The sequence below is a fragment of the Notolabrus celidotus genome, chromosome 21, assembly GCF_009762535.1.
Source record: "Notolabrus celidotus isolate fNotCel1 chromosome 21, fNotCel1.pri, whole genome shotgun sequence".
Taxonomy (NCBI): Eukaryota; Metazoa; Chordata; class Actinopteri; order Labriformes; family Labridae; genus Notolabrus; species Notolabrus celidotus.
In genome coordinates, this window is record NC_048292.1 from 5,054,424 (window position 1) to 5,078,043 (window position 23,620).

Consider the following 23,620-nt stretch of genomic DNA (forward strand, 5'->3'; position numbering starts at 1 on the left):
ATTGCTCAACATGCGTCCACTCTCCCCTGCTCAAAAGAGACAAATGGCTTTGGTAGGATCTCTTGACATTGCAGGCGTTAGGGATCAGATCGTACAGCGACACAAGACTGAAGGAGCTTCGGAATGTGCAGGACACATGTTTAAGTCGTCTTTGAATCGGTGATTAACGGCGTACGGAAGGGAAGTAGAACAAGACTGAAACAGGAGGGACAAAGGGATAAGCAGACAGAGAGAGTGTGAGTGGAGCCAATTAGGTGTTGGCCAAACCTGTTCTCTCTCTCTCCCAGACTCTTGATAATTTATTTGTGGTCCATGGCAGAGCAGCTCTGCATGGAAAGGATGAAATGTGGTCAGACTTTTCTCCAGCGTTCTCATGAAGCTTTCCAAACACTCAGAGCTCTCCAACACTTTTGAAAAGTCCATGTGTGTTTTAGTGTAAAGTGAAGTTTTATTGAAGCCGCCATCTTTGCCAGCGTATGAATGGCAGGGAATCAGGGACCAATAATTAGGGCAAAGATTTTTCTTATTATGCTGAACCTTTCAGATCCAGCGCCGCTTCAGCCCGACTGGTTGAATCTGGATATTTCAGCTCTTTAAAGCCCAGCAGGCCTGAGGATCGTTCAGTTGCTCTTGGATCCGTCTGAGTTTACTCTAGAGTCTGCCCCCAATTCTTTCCACATACTTCACATTTTCTCGTCCAAGTTCGCGTGGCTTTGCAGTGTCTGTCCTCTGCCTTGTGATGGGGAGGATGAACGGACAAAGCAGAGGTGTGGTCGCAGAGTTTCCACCTAAAGTGAGTGTGTTGGAAAACCTGATAGGATTAACTTGAAGTAAAAATAAGAGTATGTAGAGCTTGTCTGGCTGGCTGTTAAAAGCAGAGAGTTGTGTCCTTGTATGATTTTGAGGTCACCCGAGCCGATCTGTCTGCATCACCAGAGGCCCTGACCTTTTGAGGGATTGGACTAATGGATGGGAGAGGAGCTGAGTCAGCGAACATCATGCTTTGATTAAAGATTGAGGAAATTAAGAGAGGAGAAAGTCAAGAGGTGGCCACAGAGTATAACCAGCCACATATGTTAGGAGAGTGCAACCAGTGAGACAAATGATAACTCACAAATACTCTGAGACTTAAAGGCTAAATGATTCACACCCCAGGAACGAAGCAGTGTGAAGCTTTGCCCCTTACCATTAAAGGTGCAGAACTGACATACACTACCAGTCAAAAGTTTGGAAACACCTTCTCATTCACCGGTTTGTATTTATTTTAATTATTGTAAACACTGTAGATTAATACTGAAGACATCACAACTATGAAATAACATATATGGAATTATTTAATTCACAAAAAAGTGTTAAATCAGAATATGTTTTATATTCTAGATTCTGTAAAGTAGCCCCCTTTTTCCTTCATGACAGCTTTGCACACTCTTGGTATTCTCTCAGTCCGCTTCATGAAGTGGTCTCCTGGAATGGTTTCTAATTAACATGAGCCTTGTCAAGAGTTCATTTGTAGAATGACTTGCCTTCTTAATGTGTTTGAGACCATCAGTTGTGTTGTTCAGAGGTAGGGTTAGTACACAATGGATAGTCCTATTTGACTACTGTTGTAATCCAGATTATGGCAAAACCAGATTATTTCATAGTTTTGATGTCTTCAGTATTAAACTACAATGTTGGAAATAATTACAGTAAATGAAAATTAGTAGTGTGCGATAACTGTGTTAAATACTAGGCTGTGAATGGTTAAACTGACATATAACCACTCCACCAGAGCAATGAAATATTTTACCTGAAGACTCTGTGATCCTGTGTTTAGCCATATTTAGTTTGACTGTCTTCTTAGAGTTTCCTAACGTTCATACTGGTCTGTAAGTCTGAATTTAAACTCCTGTTTCAATGATAAGGACATAAGTCACATCTGAACATCCTTAGTCTTTGACTGGTAGGTTGGGAATAAGTGGGATAATGTAAAGTGAGCTGGAGGATATGCAAACTAGAGCTCTCTTTTGCATAACCACCCTCTCACTATATATTACTGCTTACAAGGCGATCTAGAGGTTTCCGTTAGCAGTTCCCCCTCTTTTAGCATCTTTCAGCTCATTTTTTTGGTGAATTTCTCGTGATTCAACCTTCTTAGTACCAAGCAGTTATTTTCAGAAAATAAAAACCTGAAATAAAACCCTTGTATGCTACGCCCTGCATCAAACAATTAATTCAACAGGCTTGTTTAAGTTTAGTAGCATGTCGCAGGTGATAGGGAGAGATGTTTTCATTAGAGGTTGGTGGAGACCCAAACCAAGCCAAAAAAGACAGGGAATTTTTGTTGCCAGGTATTGTTGCTGTAATTGACTACATATTAAATAATTCACCATAAAAACTTTATAAGGTGATAATTTGATGGTTTTATTTTTTACAGCTTGACCAGAACTGCCCCTTAAACCAATTATTGCTTATTTGAATACAGAAATGTGGGTTGTTTGGGACATCAGGCTCATTCTGCATAAACTGAGGAATATAATAATAATAATAATAATAATGCATTTTATTTATAGGCGCCTTTCTTAGCACTCAAGGTCACCTTACAACATTAAAAACAAACAGAGTTTAAATAACAAACAGGAAATAAAACACAATTTAAAAAGTTGTAAGTCAATGGACAGAGGAGTTGTGGTCAGATGGAGTAAGCCAGTTTAAACAGATGGGTTTTGAGTTTGGATTTAAAATGTGGGAGTGAGTCAGTATTACGGAGGTCAGGTGGGAGAGAGTTCCAGAGCTGGGGAGCAGAGCGGCTGAAGGCTCTGCTGGCTCCATGGTAACAAGGCGAGCAGGGGGGACAGTGAGGTGGATGGAGGAGGAGGATCTGAGGGTGCGGACAGGTGTGGCAGTATGGAGGAGGTCAGAGAGATATGGAGGGGCGAGGTTGTGTTTGGATTTGAAGGTGAGGAGAAGTATTTTGTAGTTGATCCGGTGTGTGATGGGGAGCCAGTGGAGCTGTTGCAGGATGGGTGTGATGTGGTGGAAGAAGACCATCAACATTTATTTTAATTGGGATTTGGGTTCTGGTCCTCATGATTGCTCTGTCTTCGGTTGAAAAACTCCACAATACTTTTAGAAACTTAGTGGACAGGGCGCCATTGGCCTGGCGCTCTAAGCGCACATCCCATATACAGAGGCCATAGCCCTCGTCGCAGAGGTCGCAGATTCAATTCCAGCCTCGACCATTTACTACAAGTCCTCCCCCACTCTCTACTCCCCACATCTCCTGTCTCTCTTCAGCTGTCATATCCATTAAAGGTGAAAATGCCCAAAAATATAACTTTAAATTAAAAAAGAAGAAATTTAGTGGAAGAGATACAGACTATAAGAAAGAAAAGAAGAATTGAAGACTAATACCAAAAGGCGCATTTCAACCAAAAGTACCAGGGACTTTTAGTACCAGGAACTTATCTTCATGGTTCCTATGGCCCATTGTTGTCTGTGTTTTAACTGCAGCCTGAAGTCCCGTTAAGAATATGCAAATCAGGCCACTGACACAGAGAACTAGTCCAGGATAGTTATTTGGTAAATGAAGTCACTTGCACAGGTCTTCCTTTGAGTCTCTGCTAAACTTTAGAATAAAAAAAAGTTATCACAAATCACGTTGACAGCAGATAAACTGTATAGATTATGAAATAACATCGGGTTAAGGAAATGATTTCCTCTTGTGCAATCTCCCTTTTGTGCCTCTATCTGTCTGCCCCTCTCTCCGCTCAGCTGGTGTCTGTCTGTAAGATCATTCCCTGAAAAAGATCGACTCCTGAAACCAACAACGTCCCCTGATATGGACGAAGAAGTACATAAGGTACATAGTTTACTGATCACATAACATCAGGTTATGAGGGATACAGTATGTCCCAGTTCCATCTCTCCTCCTTCCTCTCCTCCCATGTACTGTGAATAAAGAGAAACAAATACCAAAAACTACAAATATCTGGACCTGACCCTCTCGGGTACAGTCAAGAAAAGTAGTCGATCCACTGGCGTGTGATGTAAGACATCCAGATCTCACACTGGGGTGTTTCCCCTTTATTTAACATTCCTGCATGGAGACACTGTGATGGTCCGAGAAGAGAAAAATGTTCAGTTGTTTAACTTGGCTTTAACATTTTCACAGAAAACATGGATTAAATATCTGATTTAAGTAACACTCAGTATCAGTGAACTGTTGTACGACTGCTGGGAACTGTTTGGTTATGAGTCACTGTTGCACAATATCCTCCACAAACAGACGGCCTGTCCATGAGTCCTTTTTGGACATGAACACTGGATGTGCTAGTTTTCATGACAAGTTGGCTGTTTTGATTCACTTTCACTTGGAGTCAATAAAAAGACATTATTCATGCCTTGTTGAGAAAGAAATGTAGTCCCAGACTCCTTAAGAAATAAAGAAGATGTCTTGTCAGTCTACATGTTTGTGAAAGCTTTATCTCTTTCACAAACTTCTCTGAACAAGTTTATCATATGTCCTAAACCCAAAATCAGACTACAATTCAAAGGGTCATATTGTGATGGAATGAAAGTCGACCTGTTTGAGTGCACATCACCGGTCTGACCACTCTATGAGAGTTGGAAGTCACAAATTTTGACACATCTGTTTTCTGTCTCCCACCTCCTTCTTTCTGGAAACTTTTTCTCTGATGAAGACTCGAGTGCATTATGTTGTTGCCAGAAGTTGCTTCAGTCTCTGCTGACGAAGCAAAAAGGAGTGCTTCTTTGAAAAAAAGCGATGGCAGTCAGGGTGACCTCAGGTGAATGTGTGAAGACGGGGTCACAGTGTCGGGTTTAGATTAAGCACTGACTGCAGATTGTTTTAAGTGAAGGTAACAACCCTTTAGCCATGCTGCATAACCCTGCAGCTGGAACATGTGGTTCAATCTGTCTGAAAGTAAAATATTGGAAAATGTATTGAACAGACAGTCTGAAATATTCTGCACAGCAATAGATATAACTCTTCATCACCCGTGCATAAAATAGATGACCTCTGGAGTCCTCACTTTTCCTCAAGTGCTGCTTTTACGATGATAATTCTGTATCTAAGGGAAATATGGGTAAGTGATATTTTGAGGTGCAATTCCCATTTTGTTCAATTCATTTGTTTGCAATAAATACCTGCAAAAGCCAGCAGCATCCCCATTGGTTTAATGGTTTAAAATGTATATGGGGGGCTTTTATGCCTTTATTCAAAGAGGACAGGACAGTGGATCAAGTTGGAACCATGGAGCAAGAGTGTGGAATAAAGTGGCATAGGGCAGCAAGTTGGCATCAAACTTGGACCTCCCGGTTTTATGGCTAGCCTCAAACTGGGCATGCAAGTTTGGCTACTCGGCCTAATCAGCCTTATTTTTATTGCAAAATACAAAACTTAAGTCACACTGGTAAGAGGCTGTCTGTTTTTTGGTCTCTCAGAGGGAAAAAGGTTGAAGTTGACTTCCTGTGTGATAATATCTGTGACATTCAGCAAAGTCACCAATGTGCAGTTTTTGTGCAGCTGTGGAGCTCTTTCTAGAACCATCTATTTTCACCATGTGAATGTTAGCTTAAGGTGCATTTCGACCAAGAGTTCCAGGGTCTTTTAGCCCTCAGAACTACTTTAACCTGAACTAAAAGGTTCCTCTGCCCCCCATTGTTGTCTGCGTTTCGACCACGGGCTGAAGTCCCGGGGTAGATTGTGCAAACCAGGCCAAAACTAAACTAGTATGCATTCCCAGGATCTCCCTCTGTGTTTCAACAACTGTGTAATCTCCACAAACACTGTGAGGTAAAGTCCCTAGTTCCAGGGTAAAGTTCCTGCGGTGGAAACTGCCTTTAGCCTGATGTATTGTTGATAGTTGTAAATCTGGACTCTCTGCTTGTGACCAATTTGACCAGCAGAGTTGCACCACTCAATTTACTTCATAGTATCCCACTCTGCCTTAAATACATGATTCTAATGAGGGAGGAAAGCTGTATAAGACCGACACCGCTACACTGATCTGCACTGCTATATGTATCCCAGCATGCTTTGTGCAGCGAAGCAGCTGCTGTTGCATGGTGTATAGGACACAGCTCAGTTTGTAGATGAAATAGAGGGACCAAAAGTTTGTCGAATACAGCAAATTCTATGTTACTTTGTTTAGTTTGAATTGCAAATTGCATCAATGCTGGTGTTAGCATTTGTCTCAAACTTTTGACTCTGTTCAAGGACAAGAAATCAAGTGTTGAATGTTGAAGCTACAGTGTGTAGAAGTGTGAATATTTACTGATATGTAGCCTCAGATTCTAGACTGAAACTCTCCCTTACTCACCCCTCTTGTTGATGAAGCTACGGTGGCCTTTGAGGACTAGAAGCTCCTGTGATGCATGGTTAGTATGATCCTCCATTTGTAGAGCTTTACCATCAATAATGTCTGTCAGCAAAAAATCTTCACCAAATAATATCAATCACTCTCTTCTTCTTCTATGTAAAAATTGCACACTGTGCCTTTAAAGATAAAATCAGACGAGATGATGAAAGTTTGGCGGAGTCACAGTTTTACCTCCTGGAGACATGAACGTACTGGTGCTGATTATTTTGACTCTTTGCCCTCCAGTCTCTGATTTTGGTGTGTCAGGAGTGATTACCTGTAAAAACAGCTGACTCACTTTGCTGTCATTTTAATCTCCAGATGATCGAGACGGTTAGTCTGGTTTTTGTCAACATACTGTCAAACTGTGTACATCTCTCTAAAACTGATGAAGAAAATAAACCAGTAATGACATCTCTCTGGACGCTATCTTCTTCGTCTGTCTTGACTTGCCTCTCTCTCTCTTTCCCAAACATGCATCCACCCGCACACCTTCTCCGCCAAGCTTCCTGAGCTTACATCACATCCTCCGCCGCTCGCATTAAAGCTGTGTAATACCCGCTGGGATCACAGAAAGACATCACCTCTAATTTGCCCTCATGTTTTCTTTGCTGCTAATTCATTTTATGGAAGTGGAGCTAAAACACTGGAGTCAAACATTCAGCCTGAGGTGAAGACAGTAAGAGGTTTTCTATACGAGCTGTTTGAAAACATCAGAGTCCAGAGAACGCGAGCAAAAAAAGCGGCCTTGGGCGGTTATTGGTCCTTTTCCTGCAGCTCTTTTTCGATGACTCAGCAGGTTCATTTTCAGCTCATTGACTTTCAGAACAGACATCAGTGCAAACAGGAGTTGGGGGAATAATTTGTTAGGTAACGTCTGCTGTTTATCATGGAACACAGCTCTTTCTAGCTCCTCAGGAAACAAACACAAGTGAAAAAAGCCTTCCTAACTGTTCTCGTATCGTCACCGTCTGTGTCTTTATTACTCTATTTCAGGCTCCCCCAACAATGTTTGGTTATAAGTGACCTGGTTTGCCTCATACCAACCTGTCTAGACTTTAACTAAGGGGTTTTGCCATGGTTACAGCCAACACAGGAGGCACCGGGAACAGAGAAGTGTTTCCTGTGGTGACCTGGTTTATGGTTTTTTAGAGTCCTGAGCCCGGGGCGGACAGATGGACGCAGATATGTGGACCACCTGTGTTTCCAGAGGCTCGCAGAGAAAACACAGAGCAAAACACAATCAGGTCGTTCTGATCGAGAAAGTCACGTTTTATTGAGCTGAACACGAAACACGGTTTTTTATTAAGAGTTAAATAGGAGCTGAGATAACTCGGTCCATTACTGCAGCCCATAAACGGATTACAAGCTCAGAGAGGAATGTCTTTAAAGTCCATCTGTGGATCGGACTTGTTTATTTCACGTCTTGTGGACACCTGTTGGCTCAGGGGGTTTTCAAAACCAGTCTCATTGACCTGCCAGCTGAAGTCCACTCAGACCGAGCAGGCATGTCAAGATGAGTCTTACTGACCAGTTTAAACCAGTTTACTTAACATTAAATAATCAAAGCTTCAAATCCAGACATCAATCTTTATTTGTATAGCGCCAAAACAGAGCAGGTCTAGACCGTACTCTATGTTCTATTATTAACAAAGACCCAAAATCAAGACAGGATAAGATCCAGTCCCATCTTACAGACAGGACTCAGTCTGATCTCATCTTAATCCACCATGAGCAGAGCACTTTGCAGCATTTAGCAAGTTACAGTGGCAAGGACAAACTTCCTTTAACAGGCAGAAACCTCCAGCAGGACCAGACTCATGTTAGACACACATCTGCTGAGACCAGGATAGAGGGAGATGAAGAGAGAGAGATGATAGAGGTGAGACGGATGGTATTAGTTGTGGCAGCAGGCCGTCTACAGCAGAGATCCAGAGGAACCGACAAGACAAGGGAGCTCAGGGACTCCAGAAAGGTCCTCGAGAAACCTCGAGCAGAACTAGACTCATGTTGGACAGACATCTGCTGAGACCGAACAAAGGAAAGCAAGCAAAAACATGGAGAGTACGCTTAAAAAGTTGTCTCTGATACACTTTCTGCAGCTCTAGCAGGTCTAGACCGTACTCTATGTTCTATTATTAACAAAGACCCAACATCAAGACCGGATAAGATCCAGTCCCATCTTACAGACAGGACTCAGTCTGATCTCATCTTAATCCACCATGAGCAGAGCACTTTGCAGCATTTAGCAAGTTACAGTGGCAAGGACAAACTTCCTTTAACAGGCAGAAACCTCCAGCAGGACCAGACTCATGTTAGACACACATCTGCTGAGACTCTTTAAAAGCAAGAAGCAGGATGATTCCTGGATATCTTTAAAGGTTAGAGTCTGAACAGTGATTAAAGAGCGCTGTAATAAACATGAAAACTTTGTCCTATCCTGCATGAGACCCGGCTCAGCTGCATGCACAAATTAATTCATGCTGTCTGCAGGGTGCTCTGTTCAGAAAGCCTCAAATAAATGGCTTAAACTAAGCAGATACTGACTTAATAGTAAACAGCTGTTAAATTGAATACTTTCAGGTTGATAGCTGGTGGCTTCATTGTAAAGGTAAATGAAACAAAGGGAAGTTCTTGTCCTGGCAAGAAACTTAAAAAGTCCTCAGAGACTAGATATAATCTTGTCTGAAGGTATAACTGCCCAGGATGCGGCATCAGCTTCCAGCACTACCATTAGAAGTTCTATTAGATCAAGATTTGTCCTTCATGTCTAACATACAACACATTTCAAGGACAGCTTTTTCTCCTTTGGAACAGTGCAAAAATAAGACTCATCCTGTCTGCACAACCATGCAGAAAATCCAGTGCATGCATTTGTCACTTTACGGTTGGTTTACTGCAGTTCCCTTTTACTAGACTGCCCTAATAATAAGTCTCTTGTCATTACGTCCAAAATGCAGCAGCACATGTGCAGGCTTGGAATAGGAAAAGAGATCACGCCTACTGTATTAGACTCTCCATAACATCTAAAGAAGAATTTAAAGTCTTTCTTCTTTTTTAAAGGTGACATATCACGCTTTTTTCATCAATATATATTGGTCTAAGAGGTCCCCAAAACATGTCTTTAAAGTTTATGCTCAAAAAAACACTTTGAAATCAGATTTTGGTCTGCCTGAAGAACCCTCTTCTTCAGTCCTCCTCAGAACACTGTTTTCTCTCTGACCACGCCCCCTCAGGAAGTGGATGTGCCTCGGCTCTCCAGCACGTTGATCTAATGTTTACATGTTGGCTGAATATACACGGCTGCTCACAGATAGCGTTACTTCAACCCTCTGAATCTGATCCAGAATCTGATCCTGATGGAGAGGCGCCTGCAGCAGGACCTTTCTGAAGGATTGATCACAGATTTAGTGTTTCTTGTTGTTTTATTTATCAGTATGTCGACGTATGTCTTGGTACACAGCTACGAACATGTAGCTATGTGGCTATGCTAACTAGCGCTAGCACTTATCCATGACAAATAAAAATCATCCACTAGATCTTCAAATCTGCAGACGTGGGGAGTAAAACCGACCTTTGTGTTTATTAAGACAGCCTACAACTAGCATGCCTCCCTCCTAAGCTCCTTGTTAGCACACATGTGTGCAGGTAATGAAAAACGGAGGAGGGGATTCAGTATTATTTTATACAGTCTATGGGCTGAACAAGCTCCGAGCTCTGACTCTGTGACAGACCGGATATTGTTGTTACGTAACAAAAACACGGAAGTCTGAAACGGCTCGTTTCACACACATTTACAGAAAGGTGGAGAAATCAAAACAGGGGCAGAACGGATTTTTTTCATTCTCGGGGGGTTTGTAGACAGGGACACATATTTCAGGTAGAGAACCATTAAAAAGTCAATTTTGCATGATATGTCACCTTTAAAGCTTTAATTGTCACCATCATATCCTAAAGAGCTCATAGTGCCCTTTTACCCCTGTGGAACATTCACTCCCAGGATGCAGGCCTGCTTGTGCATGAAGTTTCTTCAGTTATCAGACCCTTCTCCTTTGGAATCATCAGTGAGGCTAATAGTTAGTGTTTGCTCAAGCTTAGACCAGTCTCTAGTTATGCAGCAAAATGTTTTGGCCTTGTTTCGACGAGAATAGCAACATTAGGAAAGGAGAAGTCTTTCCAATGTGTTTAAGAAATAATCTGCATTCATAGGACAAATTTGTTACAATGATCTGTGCATAAAAATGTAGGAAAACGCTGGAGTATGCATGCCAGGCCAGTAGTTGGTGGTAAAGCTTTGTTATGAAACACCACTGAGGAACACCTGGGTATAAAGTAGTTCTTCAGCAAAGCTGGGGTACAAACATACAGGAAGAGGATGGCGAACAAACACTTGAAGAGCATTTAAAGTAGAGTCACCAGTGTAAACACAGCTCAGGCTCTTCTCCTTAGGAATCATCAGTGAGAGTCTACAGACAGGCCAATAGAGCTTTCTTGTTTTTCTTTTTCTATTCAGAGAGGAGAGGACAGAGGAAGGAGCAGGAAACTGGGAGAATGACATACAGGAAGGGGGCCACAGGCTGGAATCGAGCCCCTGCCACCCACTATATGGATGCATGGCCTGTAAAAGGGCTCTCTTGAGCTTGGACCAGCCCCTGGTTATGCTGCTATAGGCTTCCTGACACACTGAGCTCCTGTCTCTCTCCCCTTCTTGTTGTCATTTTGTCGTCGTATCTGCCTCTCCCTCTGCATCTCCTTCTATCCAGACTTGCAAGCTCGACACAGTCGCAGCAGATCATGCACAACTTGTTCTCCTCATCTGGATTTATGCATGTTGTATCTTTGTGAATAAAACAACAAAGAGTTTGCAGTTTACTCCTGCTTTTTTGTGTCTTGAGGTAACATCTGCTTTGAATTACATGAATTAAAAATGATGGATGTGGGTGTTCGATTGTCTCAGAAAGTGTTCTCTAACTTGCATCGGGACATCTGTGCCGAGTTGCACAGAGAAACTACAGAGATGAAGTGTTCGGCTTGGAGCAGATTGTGCTGCCTCTCTGCGAAAGAGGAACCCTCAGAGGCCCCCTTGTGGAGCTGTGGAATAACAGAATGCATATGTGTGTGCATGAACGTGGACGTCTGTGCTGAACGTCTCCAGTAGTGCTGCTGCTTTTCATTTTGTATATGCATAAATTGTCCTAAGCTAAATACCATTTCTGCATATATGCTGCTTTTCCAAGATGTGCTCTCTGTACTCTCCTTGCATGCGTGTTGGCAGTGCAAGTCCAGACCAGGAGCAGATGATTGGCTATGTGTGAGTGAATGTGTGTGTGTGTCTGGAGGTCCCTCTGGCTCCCATGGTTTCTCTTTCTATCCCCTCCCCCTCCATCTCCATCCCCCCTCCCTCCCTCTCTCCCTTCTTTCCTTCCCTTGTCTCCCGGCTAACTCAAGCGCCACCTCCCTCTCACACATGCAATAGCACTCTGCTCCGCTCTGAGCCGCTTTAACCCTTTACACTGACTCCCGGATCCTCGTGAGATTAAGTTTGAGTTTCAGGAGGAGAGTGAGGTCATTGTGGTCAATCCTAACTTTGGGGGCTCAGGTTTAAGGCTAAGGTGTTGAGATTAGGCTCGCTTTGATTGGAGGTTTAAGGTCAGATTGGCTGAGATAACAAGGGGTTTAAGGCTTGGACTGAGTGGGGGTTTTCACGGTATGGTACAGTAGCACAAACAGATGTGGGGAGCTGTACAGCCGTCTGTATGTGTGTGTGAATTCAGCGAAAAAGAACAGCCACAAATTATACGCTGTCAATAACGCTCGTTCAGACATATCCTCTTCCCATTAATACATTTTCTATAAAGTTCTTGCTGCAGCTTGTGAAACCTTTGACATATAAATTGTGATTTACAAGCTCATAAATGTAGACATTCAAACAAAGTGGACACTTTTCAAGCTCCTAATGCATCATGGGAAGAAGTGAGGATTCATTATTAAAAGAAAAAAGAAGCGACAGCTGAAAGACACCGCAGCTCTGTCTGCTCGTCTGGCCAGCTCAGATGAAGGGTGTGGTTTTAATATCCTGTTCCCTCTGTTCTTTCCTCTCTTCATTTTCTCCTTCGTGCACGGTCTTAGACGCTGAATGAGAATCACAAAAGAGCTGCATTGTGTATTCAAGTGAGGTGATCTCACGCCGTTTTAAAAAAGCAGGAGTTATAGAGACAAACTTCTTTACGTGGTGCATCCCAGGAGCTTTGCCTCCTCCCTCGACAGAGACAGGAGTGATGGTTGATTAATCATGTGCTTTTGGCTGGAGCATGAAAGGATGATAGTCTGTTTGATAAATCATAAAGAAAAGGAGGAACTGAAAAATAAAAGACCCAGACAGAGCCACTTCTCATAGACACGTAACTCTGGCAGACAGGTGACACACACTCCACTAAAGACGACAAGCTTCCTCCGCTGGGTGCCAAGAAGGAAGCACCCTTACTACTACTAATCCTGCAAACCTCCTGCTGACTTAAGATTAAGTGTGGGCCAGCATCCAGCACAGGATACAGGAGGTACACAAATAAATTCACCGTCTGCCAAACTACTTAAATGAGCACATGGAGAGCTCCTGCTCTGTCAAAGGAGCGGGCTCACATGATCGTTACGTGTGCAGCTCCCACGCACAAACACAGGTATGCATGAACGGAGATACAATCTAAGTTTATGGGATTTCAATGCACAGAGAAAAGAAGCAAAAAAGAGATAGAAGGAGAAGAAGAGGGGAGAGAGGAGACAGGAGTGAGGGGAGGAAGGGTTTTTTCCAGAGGATCCAGGTGGACATGTGGTGCAGTGAGACGGGGTCAGGGTCCTGCTGGACCGTAGGGAGGTGCCGGTGAGCTGCCTGCCCAGGCAGAGCTCCACTCTCTGGACACGCGCAGAGCCAGAGGAGCCTGGATCCCTCCTCCCCTACACTCTCTCTTCTTCTTCCTCCTCTTCTTCTTCTTCCCCCCTCCCTCCCTCTCGTCCCCCTCCTCCTGCTCCTCGCTCTCGGGCCCTGTGGGTGCAGTGCCACGTCGCTGAGTGAACATATTAGAGAGAAGGAGAGGGAAAAAAGAGGGAAAAATGCAAAGCACCTCCACGTGTGCCGATGCTTCCTCTCCACTCTTCTTCAGTCTGCTTCTCTTTTTAACCCAGAACTCATCTTCACGTTGAACTCAAACAGTCTCTCTTTGAAAGAAGCTCATAAAAACTTTGTGCTGCTCTTCAGACTCTTGTGACTCATGTGTCTGTGTGTGTGTGAAGTGTGATTTGAGTGTGTGGCACTCTCTCTGCAGAGTTTCCACTCTGCTTCAGGCTTTAAATACACACTTTTTCCCCCACAAGATAAACTTCCTGAAGCATGCGTGTGTTTTTAATGTCACACTTTCTTATTTGTCAGCTGGAGGAGAGCCAAATGAACGCTGCTGTATCTCACCTCACTCAGAGACAGAGGTGTGAATCTGTCTTCTTAGACATCACTGCCATCTAGTGGACGTTTCCTTTGTGACACTCAACCTGGCTCAAACTCTGTAAGGTGCTGGAGGATCCTCTAAAGCTCAGGTGTGCTCACAGGTGTTCTGCATGCTGCTGATGACTGGTGCAGGACTGTCCCTTCATTTGAACAAGCCTGCTCTGTGTTTGACTCTGATGAGAGGCTGAAAGCGCTGCACATAAAATTGAAAACTGCTCTGACTAAGTGTGCAGAGATCCTCCTTTCTACATTTAGGAACCATAATAAAAACATCTGAAAGTCGCTCTTTAATGAAGGAAGGTTTACAAAGACTTTACTGTGAGGTAGCTTTGTAAGAAACATGAGAACACACATGATTAAAGGCCCTGTGAGGAGTTTTTCACCAGCTGAGAACACACTTATGCCTCTTTATGACCTTCAAAAGCACACAAAACCATCTACAACAACACTGACACCTTCTCTTTTGTTATTTTTAATGCCTTAAACCACTCAGGGGGGGTAGGTGTCAGACCACATGATTGACATTTGGCTTTAGAAACATCCTTTTTTGGCTGTTTTTATGGCAAATAATCACATTGAGTGATAAATCTGGCTGTTAAAATTCATTAGGGTGAGTTTTTGTTGAAAACACTACTTTTTCGCGTACAGAACAAGAGATAAGAGGTATCACTTTGTCCACAAGGGGTCGCCAAAATTGATATAAATGAAAAGTTCCTCACAGCAGCTTTAAATAAGTGTCTTGGAAATACTGTTTTTTTTGCATCCCTCATGTTTTCCAGTCTGTATCTCTTTTGTTCTTTGTCTTTAAATCTCTTCATCATGACACTAAACATTTTGCAGACTGGATTTACAGAGTAATGTCTTAAATAATGTCCATGTCTGTTTTTGTACAGGCGGCAGGAGGGTCGATGAAAGCCTGATCAGCTGGTCGGCTAACTGTGAACTCTTGCTCTGTGAAAGCAAAGCTTCTGTTTTCTGTGCAGCATGGTAGACAGCACCTGAAAGCACCACTGCTGCGTGATGTGGTCGACTGAAATACACATCTATCAGCTGTAACATCATGACACCTGTGCAATCTCTCAATCTAATATGACACCTCTACAGCACATTCTACCTTCATGAAGCTTCTACATTTTTAAAGAATGAATGAACCAATATGATTTATTACAGTCTGAGTCTGAGAAAAAGAAAAGCCTACAGTGTGTGTGAATATTCAACTAACAAAAACAACATGTAACACAACTTCCCATGTTTACACTTGTTCATTTAACACAATAAAACTCTCACACTCAACCACCGAAGAGGAACAGGCTGAAGCTCCAGACTTATTTCTGTCACATCTCTGGGTTAAGTTATTTGATTTGTCTCTCCTCATGTTTCTTGTTCTGTGCTTTGTGTTTTATTTTTTATTACATACCCTTGTCCCCTTGTTTCAGATCCATTGACTTCCTGCTCCCTGTGTTTCCCCGCTCTCCTGATTACCTCAACGTGTTGCACCTGTGGCTCGTTAACTCCACTCCCAGTATGTACTCACTCTCCCCTTCCTTCTGTGCCAGCTTGTCTCTTACAATGGCTGTTTCCGAAATCGCCTACTATACTAGCAGTACGTACTGATATGTCCAAAATTCAGTATGTAGTAAGTAGTATGTGAACAAGAGCAAAATCTGCAGTATGCCAAAACTCCCCGGATGTCTACTGATTCGGGAAAATATCTCAGTGTGCATCGGACCAGTAGGCAGTAGGCAATACCTACTGCCTACTACATTAGTAAGTAGTATGTAGCAGGCCGTTTCGGAAACAGCCAATGTGTCCTTTTTAACCTCTTGGCTGTTTCCGAAACGGCCTGCTACATACTACTTACTAATGTAGTAGGCAGTAGGTATTGCCTACTACATACTGCGTTTGAATTTAGTATGTAGTATGACTGTTCTGTTCGATCTGTCATGCAGCATGCTGAGCCAGACTTCGCTGGATTTCCGGTTTCGGAAAGCGGAAGTAAACAACGGCGAAGCCGATAAATAAAATGCTTATTTAGCATCCATTTATGATTTAAAAAGTTAGGAAGTGGTTTATATGTAATTTGATAACTTTCACAGCACCCAAAAACGGATTTCCTCCCGTCAAAAAAAGAGGAAAAAGAAAAAGCAGAACGAGCGCTGTGCATTATGGGAAACAGTACGCGAGGCAGAGGCTTAGGCTGTTTCCGAAATATCGCCTACTATACTAGCAGTATGTACTGATATGTCCAAAATTCAGTATGTAGTAAGTAGTATGTGAACAAGAGCAAAATCTGCAGTATGCCAAAACTCCCCGGATGTCTACTGATTCGGGAAAATATCTCAGTATGCATCGGACCAGTCTTCCTCGCGTACTGTTTCCCATAATGCACAGCGCTCGTTCTGCTTTTTCTTTTTCCTCATTTTTTGACGGGAGGAAATCCGTTTTTGGGTGCTGTGAAAGTTATCAAATTACATATAAACCACTTCCTAACTTTTTAAATCATAAATGGATGCTAAATAAGCATTTTATTTATCGGCTTCGCCGTTGTTTACTTCCGCTTTCCGAAAACAGTCATACTACATACTAAATTCAAACGCAGAATGTAGTAGGCAACACCTACTGCCTACTACATTAGTAAGTAGTATGTAGCAGGCCGTTTCGGAAACAGCCAGACTGGTCCGATGCACACTGAGATATTTTCCCGAATCAGTAGACATCCGGGGAGTTTTGGCTTACTGCAGATTTTGCTCTTGTTCACATACTACTTACTACATACTGAATTTTGGACATATCAGTACGTACTGCTAGTATAGTAGGCGATTTCGGAAACAGCCCTTGTCTTGGATACCTCTGCCTTTTTGACTACCTCCCTGTGTACGGAACCTGTTCTGATTAGACAGACTTTGAATCCTCGCCTGCCTCTTGAGTCCTGCTTTTGGGTCCACATTTTTGATACAGCTTCACAATTTCCCTTGTCCTGTACAATCCATAATATTACCCTGAACATCAGCAGTACAGAAATAAGAACAGAACTAAAGAAGATTTACCCTAAATGATCATTCTTAATTTCATGTTATATTAATCATTTATTCACTAGCAAGGACCACGCCACACAAGGATATAAGTTGAACATTTAATGAATTAGTTGTGCGTGGTGTGCCCAGCAGAAGGAGACTCAGGATGGGGGTTCCGTCTCAGCGTTATCCTGCCGGAGCTGATCTTGACCCAGGTTGTACCTGGAAGTAGACAGGGCATAGAAGGAGCGAGCACGAGTTGAGTAGGAGAGGACAAGGAAATAGATTAAGTGCAGGAGAGTAAGGTGAGGGAGGGTGGGTTGAAGAATCACGGACAAGCAGTTGGAGTAGGCTGGCTACGTTTAAGAAGGCTTGTCAGGTGATTGAGGGTGTGGTTTAGGCGTGGTCCTGCTCCCGAATCTAAGTTAACACCTTAACTTCATTTATTTCTGTCTTTTGTTGACATGTCAGAGAGATGTGGAGCTCCCGAAGTCCCGTAAGGAGATCATTTTCGTCATCTGAGCATGATTTGATAACCTTTATGAATAAAGCAGATATGATGATCTCTTTGTCACCTTTTTTCTTATTTAATCATGTTTAAACTGTTAATAATGTTTCTTTATGAGTGTCATGCTAGGACTAGTACTTTCTGTGTCACAGAAGCGCCCTCTGCTGGGTTGAGTCGGGAGTGCACCCCATGTTGTGTTCATGTGTACATGAAGCATGTTTTTCTCAGTGTCAGTAGGTCTTTGTAGGGTAAGCACATCTTTCATGATCTCTGATTGTGTGTCATGAACACTTCAATCGTACTGTAACAAATTTTCAATCCACCACAACATGTGTGCACTCACAGGGTGTTTAAGGCCTCTGGTAGATTTCCACAGGTTCATGATATTTATTCTCGTAAAGATGAAACCCTCTTAAAATCAGCACTGCACAAACAGCAGAAAACATCAGACCTGATGTGTTTCTGGAAACTGTTGAAAATGTTCCTCAGTGGAGTTTTTGGATCAGAGTCTGTGAGTGAGTCTGGGAAAACTGAGTCTGGAGCTTTGACTGTAAACCCTCACTAATCACTCCCACAGTTTCCTCCTCACTCAGAACCAGACAGGGATTTAAAAAACAAACCAAACTCTAATAAGAGCTGAACTCAGACCGCTCAGGCTCTCCTCGGATTTATTAGAGTAAACAAATAATCAACATTAAACATTTGTGTTGTGATTTATGATTATCAGCTAAATGTTTGCTGAGAGTTCTCATACTTGGAGATGTATGTGCCAAAAAAATGTGCTTGTTTTGCTAACCCTTTAACATCCTCTGTGAATGAATGCATGCCTCCTTGGTTTCATAATGCAGATTATTCATGTTTGCATGCAGATGTTGTTTGAATTTGTGTATCTTCATACTGTGTTCAAACTGACGATCACGTGTTGACTTTGTTCATGTTTCCTCTCTGATCTGAATCCCCTTCACACCCAGAGGTCTCCTTCCTGCTTCTTTTAAAAACTCAAAGTGGAGAAATAACCATCATGACTCGTTCATGTCTGTTTTGGGAAGGTTTTAATTAGCATCAAGTTTACAATATTTACATCCTCAATCGAGAGTCAGCCCTCATTTGGAGACACTTTTTTCATTATTTTTAATGCAGGACAATTCTCAAAGCAGTTTAAAGTTAGCTGTCTTGGTTTAGAAGGATTACTGAATCCATGAAAGAAGTCCTGATCCATCACTTAGAGAAATGCAGGTATGCATGTTTGAAGCTCCACTGCAGAAGAACCTCAAAGCAGTGCAAGCTGTTGAGTCTGCCTCCTGGGAACTTCACCAACAGGGGGCGCTGAGTAGAAAGAGAGTGCGTCTGCATTGAAGGAGTCAACAGATCTCTCGGTAATAACTCACCCTGATGACTGCTGTGACCAGGGACAGTGTTAAATGGTTGGTGTGTGCAGCAGTGACCTCACAGGTGAGAACAGACCTCCTGCCAGGTAACAGCAGGGGGCGCTGTGTTCATGGACGGATGGGGGATCCTACAGGAAGCTCTAAAAATGCTTGTTTGAACAGTTGCAGGTGTGTAAATGAGAAATGTGTTCAATGTGTGCTTCATCGGGCTGGACTGCTCGACAAAAGACTGTTGGAAGAACTAGGCTGACTATAAATGAGGGGTCAAAGGTCGCAGTGTCAACTAGCTTGGGTTCCCAACACCTGACTGCAGCCAGTGTTGCGAGGGAACGACTGAAGCTAGCTGCGACACAAGTGAGACAAACCCTGTAATAACATTCAGACCTGCTCTAGAGATGGGCGCTTTAACATGGGTGTTAATGGGACTGAGTGGGCTTTTGGGGCCTGCCTCAAGTGGACACTCGAGGAACTGCAGGCTTCTTTTTCCAACACCAAAAGTTTCCGCTTGCGTTCTTGTTTTTGTCCTCCATGAAACATCACCGTGTGTTTGACTCATCTGAATAATCTGCTCCTGCACGTAATGGAGACCAAATGTTTCCCTCTGGTTATTACTCTGAATTGCTCTGCTTTGGAAACTGCTCATGAAAAACCCACACTAAGCTCTGGCAGTTGCATAATTTGGTCCCAGATAACCTCGCCTGGACCGTTTCTCCTACAATCAGTCATTGTTCTCCAAAAACCTGAAGCATGCTGTTTGGCAAAAACAGCCTGTGGGGAGAAAATGAACTCCATTAAAGCAGCCGCAGAGTCAAACAGGAGTTTTTTTACATGCTCGGGTCAGTTAAACATTCATGTCTGGCGTAGCTTTAGCATCACCATTTCTCTAGAGCCTTAAAAAGCGTTCATCGTGTGTATCATCTGAGCAGTTTCAGTAGAAGTGCACCACCTGAAACCCCCGTAAGCACCTGAACGCCTGAGCATCCAGCCTCCCCATATCGATTAGATTGTTCTCCAGCTGCACCCGTACGAGCCCGCTGAGACCCGGACTCTCGCTCCCCCAGCAGAAAGCGTCTCGAGGCACCGACTGGATCCGGTTGTGCGTGAGCGCCACAGAGTGCAGAGCCTGCGGGAGCTGTCTGGGCACCTGGCGTAAGGTGTTGTAGCACAGATCTAACTGGTGCAGGACCAGCAGTGCCTTGAAGGCCCCCGGAGCCACTTTGAAGATCTTATTCCTGGCTAAACCTAAGTGCTCCAGGTTTTTCAAGGTGCTGAAAACCGCTTTTTTAACGGATGTTATGAGATTGCCTTCCAGATTTAGAGTCTTAAGCGAGCGAGGGAGATGTTTGGGTACCTGTTTCAGTCTGTTTCCTTCTAGATTGAGGCTTTCTAGAAGTGTAGCGTTGACCAGAGAGTCCCGGGACAGACCTTTGTTAGTGAGTCTGTTTGCACTCAAATCTAACAGGACCAGTTCTGATCGTCCGTTGAAGGCGCCCCCTCTAAAGTGCTCAATGAGATTCCCTTTAAAGTAGAGCTCCTTGATGGAGCACGGTAACCCCAGAGGGACTGACTTCAGCTGGTTGTGATCCAGGTTCAAGGTGCGCAGGTTGCTTAAAGGAGAGAGCACCTTATCAGGGAGGGATTCAGACCCATTCCCCAGGCTGTTGTTGCTGAGGCTGAGGACCAAAAGGCCGGGGCAGCGAGCCCACACGGCCTCTGACATCACACTCACGTGGTTGTTGTCCAGCCGGAGCTCCTCCAGAGACACAGGAAGGTCGTTTGGGACGCTTTCCAAAAAGTTCCTGTCCAGGTAGAGCCGCTTCAGAGCCGGGATCCCCTCGAAGGCTCCTTCTATTGAGCCATCCGTGAGCCGGTTGTTGCTAAGCACCAGGAACTCCATGGAGACGTATTCGTCCAGCAGGTCCAGCTGGATGCTGTCGATGCGGTTATTCATGAGGAGGATGTAGCGAGCGTTATAGGGGATACCGTAAGGAACCTTGTCCACGCCTTTGTCTGAACACTGGACCACTCTGCAGAGGAGACACATAACGGCACCACAATCATCACTAAGGAACAGTTTTAATTCTAAAATCAAATCAGGATTTTCTGCAAAGAAAATTGACACCGCTCCTGTCTGTATTTTAAACACAACACTTACACCAGCAGCTTGTTAGCTTAGCTAAGCTTTACCTGAAAACAAGGGTAAATAGTTAGCCTGACACACTCCTAAGATAACAACATTCACCTTCATATAATCTCTATATTACAGGAGTTAACCTACACAGCCTCAGTAATCCTGAAGTCTAAGCTGGCTGCCTCACAGAGCTCACTGCTTCCTGTCTGTAAATACTTCAACGCATAAACTCATTTAAAACCTTTTGGAAATATCAAACTTTATCATCCTTAATGTGGGCCTAATCCTCTTTTTTTTCCACATTAATATGAACTTCAAGAAATGTTTTGAAAAGCAAAATAATGGAATTTTGTGCCTACGATTAATCGCGATTAGTGACTAAACGTGAGCGATTTAATCACAATTTAAAAAACTTAATCTTTCTTTGGAGCAGTTTTTGACTCTCAGAAAATAAATAAACTTTAACTCCATGATTCAATATTCTCTGAGCTCCAGAGAGGAACTTTTATTTTATTTTGGCGCCCCCCGGTGGACAGAGCAGCACCCCTCATTAGAAGGATATTGTATTTTTTTATTATATATAGAATGTTTTATAAAAAATGTATATAAATAAAAATATTTGTAATTAATATTTTATAATTTTATTTAATCTGAACTACTTGTCTTCATTATTTAACTACTCAGTTTTGTTGCTATTTTTAGTGCTTTTATTTATCTTCAACTTTTATTCTTACACTTTTTTATTTATTTATTACATATTTCACTATTTCTGTTATTTCTATTTAAATTGAACACATTTTTTTTAACACAATTATTATATTTCTGTGAGTGTGAACTATTATCACTATTATCTTTATTTTCAGTTCCTTTTTTCTTGTTTTCAATTGCTGTAAAACATTTTAAATTGCATTTGATGGTGTGAAATATTCTATATTAATAAAGTTTGATTGAGGAATTGATCTCTTTGCTGATCTTATCGCCTACATGCATGACAAAAAGAAATATCTCATCCCCTGAAACACGTCACTCTTTGTGAATATATATGTAGAAAAGTGACGTTAGCATGTGCGTCGTACATTATCTTGTTTTACATCTACCTTGAAGCTGTAGTTAAAGCCATTAAAATAACATTTCTGAAATCACCAGTCTTGTTGCTGATGGTGTAGTTTAGTAAAGACATCTCTCTTTATTTCATCCTGACTCATATCCAGTTCTAAACTCCTCAGAGCTTTAATATCTCACCTCCCGTAGCAGGCACACTCCTGAGGACAGTAGTTATCCATGAAGTACGGGAAGTACGTCGGTGTGATCACCTCCTTCTTCTTCTGTGGTGTTTTTTGTGTTTTATTGTCCTTCTTCTTCTTCTTGTCTTTGGACGTCTTCATGGTTTTATTCTTGCCGCTCTTGGTCGGCCTGTTTGAAGCTGTTTTGGTTTTTGTGGTCGGCTGCTGTTTGACTGAAGGTCGTGACGGAGGAGGAGACGCTTTGTTTCGCTTCACGCTAACTTTGGTGTCATTTTCCACCAGCTGCGGCTCTCCTGTTGGTTTTGTGATGTTTATTTTATTCAAACCTTGGACTGGTTTGACTCTGGGATTGTTCTCTTCAGTGATTCTCAGAGCAGGACGAGGCTCTTTAGAATCTTTGGGCTCTGTTTTTGTTTTCGGCGTAGCTGCGTGAACCTTTGGGATGAATTCGTCCTCTTTCTTGTTTCTTTCACTCGTGGTTTCCTCCTTCCACGCTGGTTTAAACAGCAGACTTTTGACCATCGCATCCTCTATATCTGGCTTTTCCTCCAGCTCATTCAGCTGGAGTTGATGTCCAGGACCAGGACTGTGAAACACCTGAGAGAGCAGATCCTCAAGCAGGAGAATAGACCTCTTCACATCAGGATCCACTGTTAGAGCCGGACTCTCTGAAGGATCTGGAGTGAGTGGAGGAGAGGAAGCCTGAGGATAAACTCTGCTGAAGGAGGTCAGAGGTTGTGATGTGGGTGTAAGCAGGACTGGTGGAGGCTGAAGTGAGGCAGAGGATGTGCTCAGAGGAGGTGTGAGATTACGAACCACCGTGTGATCTTCCTCCTCTCTTTCTTTTAATTCTTTACGGTTTGCACTTTTTATGTTCTCCCCTTCATCTGCACCTTCCTTCCTTTCCTCATTTCCTACTTCCTTCTCCCGAGGAGTAATCCCAGCCACCAGCCTGCCCTCCCTTTCCTCCTCTTCCTCCCTATTCATCCATGAATCATAATAACTGTGAGTCTCTGGAGTCTCCTGTCTGACGGGGTCACGTTCAGACTCCTGTCTCCTTGTTTCCTCTCCCAAAGGTCTAAAAAACGTCTCTGGAGTTAACGTCTCCTCACCTCCTCTCTCGTGTCCATCATCACTTTGTAAGATGTCCTTCATATATCCACCTAAATCAGGTGTAAGCTCATGCATCCTTTCCTCCATCATTGATACAGGAACGTCTCTCAGCTTCTTGATCCTCATCTCAGACCGCTGGTCTCCGTCCACAGCTGCTGCCTGGGAGGCTAAAAGAAGAGTTACAGCTGAGAGGTTTCAGTCATGAGGTGTGCAAAAGATGCTCTTTGTAAGATAAAATCATCTTAGTTTCCTAAACATGAAACAGTGACACAGTTCCTTTATTCTACCCTTGAAACTATCAGTAATGTGACGTGTTCATGACCCGTTGTTTGTAGGATTGAGAGTGAGTGCATCATGTTTCGAGT

The 23,620-nt window shown here is 43.0% G+C and overlaps 1 protein-coding gene across 1 annotated transcript; it reads right to left on the reverse strand.

Annotated features, from left to right (window-relative positions):
* Positions 1 to 18,414: 18,414 nt before the first annotated feature.
* On the reverse strand, positions 18,415 to 23,416 carry LOC117805149 (extracellular matrix protein 2). The gene is made up of 2 exons (XM_034673776.1): positions 22,141 to 23,416; positions 18,415 to 20,794 (listed from the first exon to the last, which is right to left on the reverse strand). Exons 1-2 carry the CDS (start codon positions 23,379 to 23,381, stop codon positions 19,696 to 19,698), a joined length of 2,340 nt encoding a protein of 779 aa, XP_034529667.1. The 5' UTR covers positions 23,382 to 23,416; the 3' UTR covers positions 18,415 to 19,695.
* Positions 23,417 to 23,620: the final 204 nt, after the last annotated feature.

Excerpts from the sequence above, each read along its gene's own strand:
- LOC117805149 (XM_034673776.1), bottom strand. The coding sequence starts at position 23,381 with ATGAGGATCAAGAAGCTGAGAGACGTTCCTGTATCAATGATGGAGGAA. Across the intron at positions 20,795-22,140 it reads GAGTGTGCCTGCTACGGGAG|AGTGGTCCAGTGTTCAGACA; the intron begins GTGAGATATTAA and ends TCTCCTCTGCAG.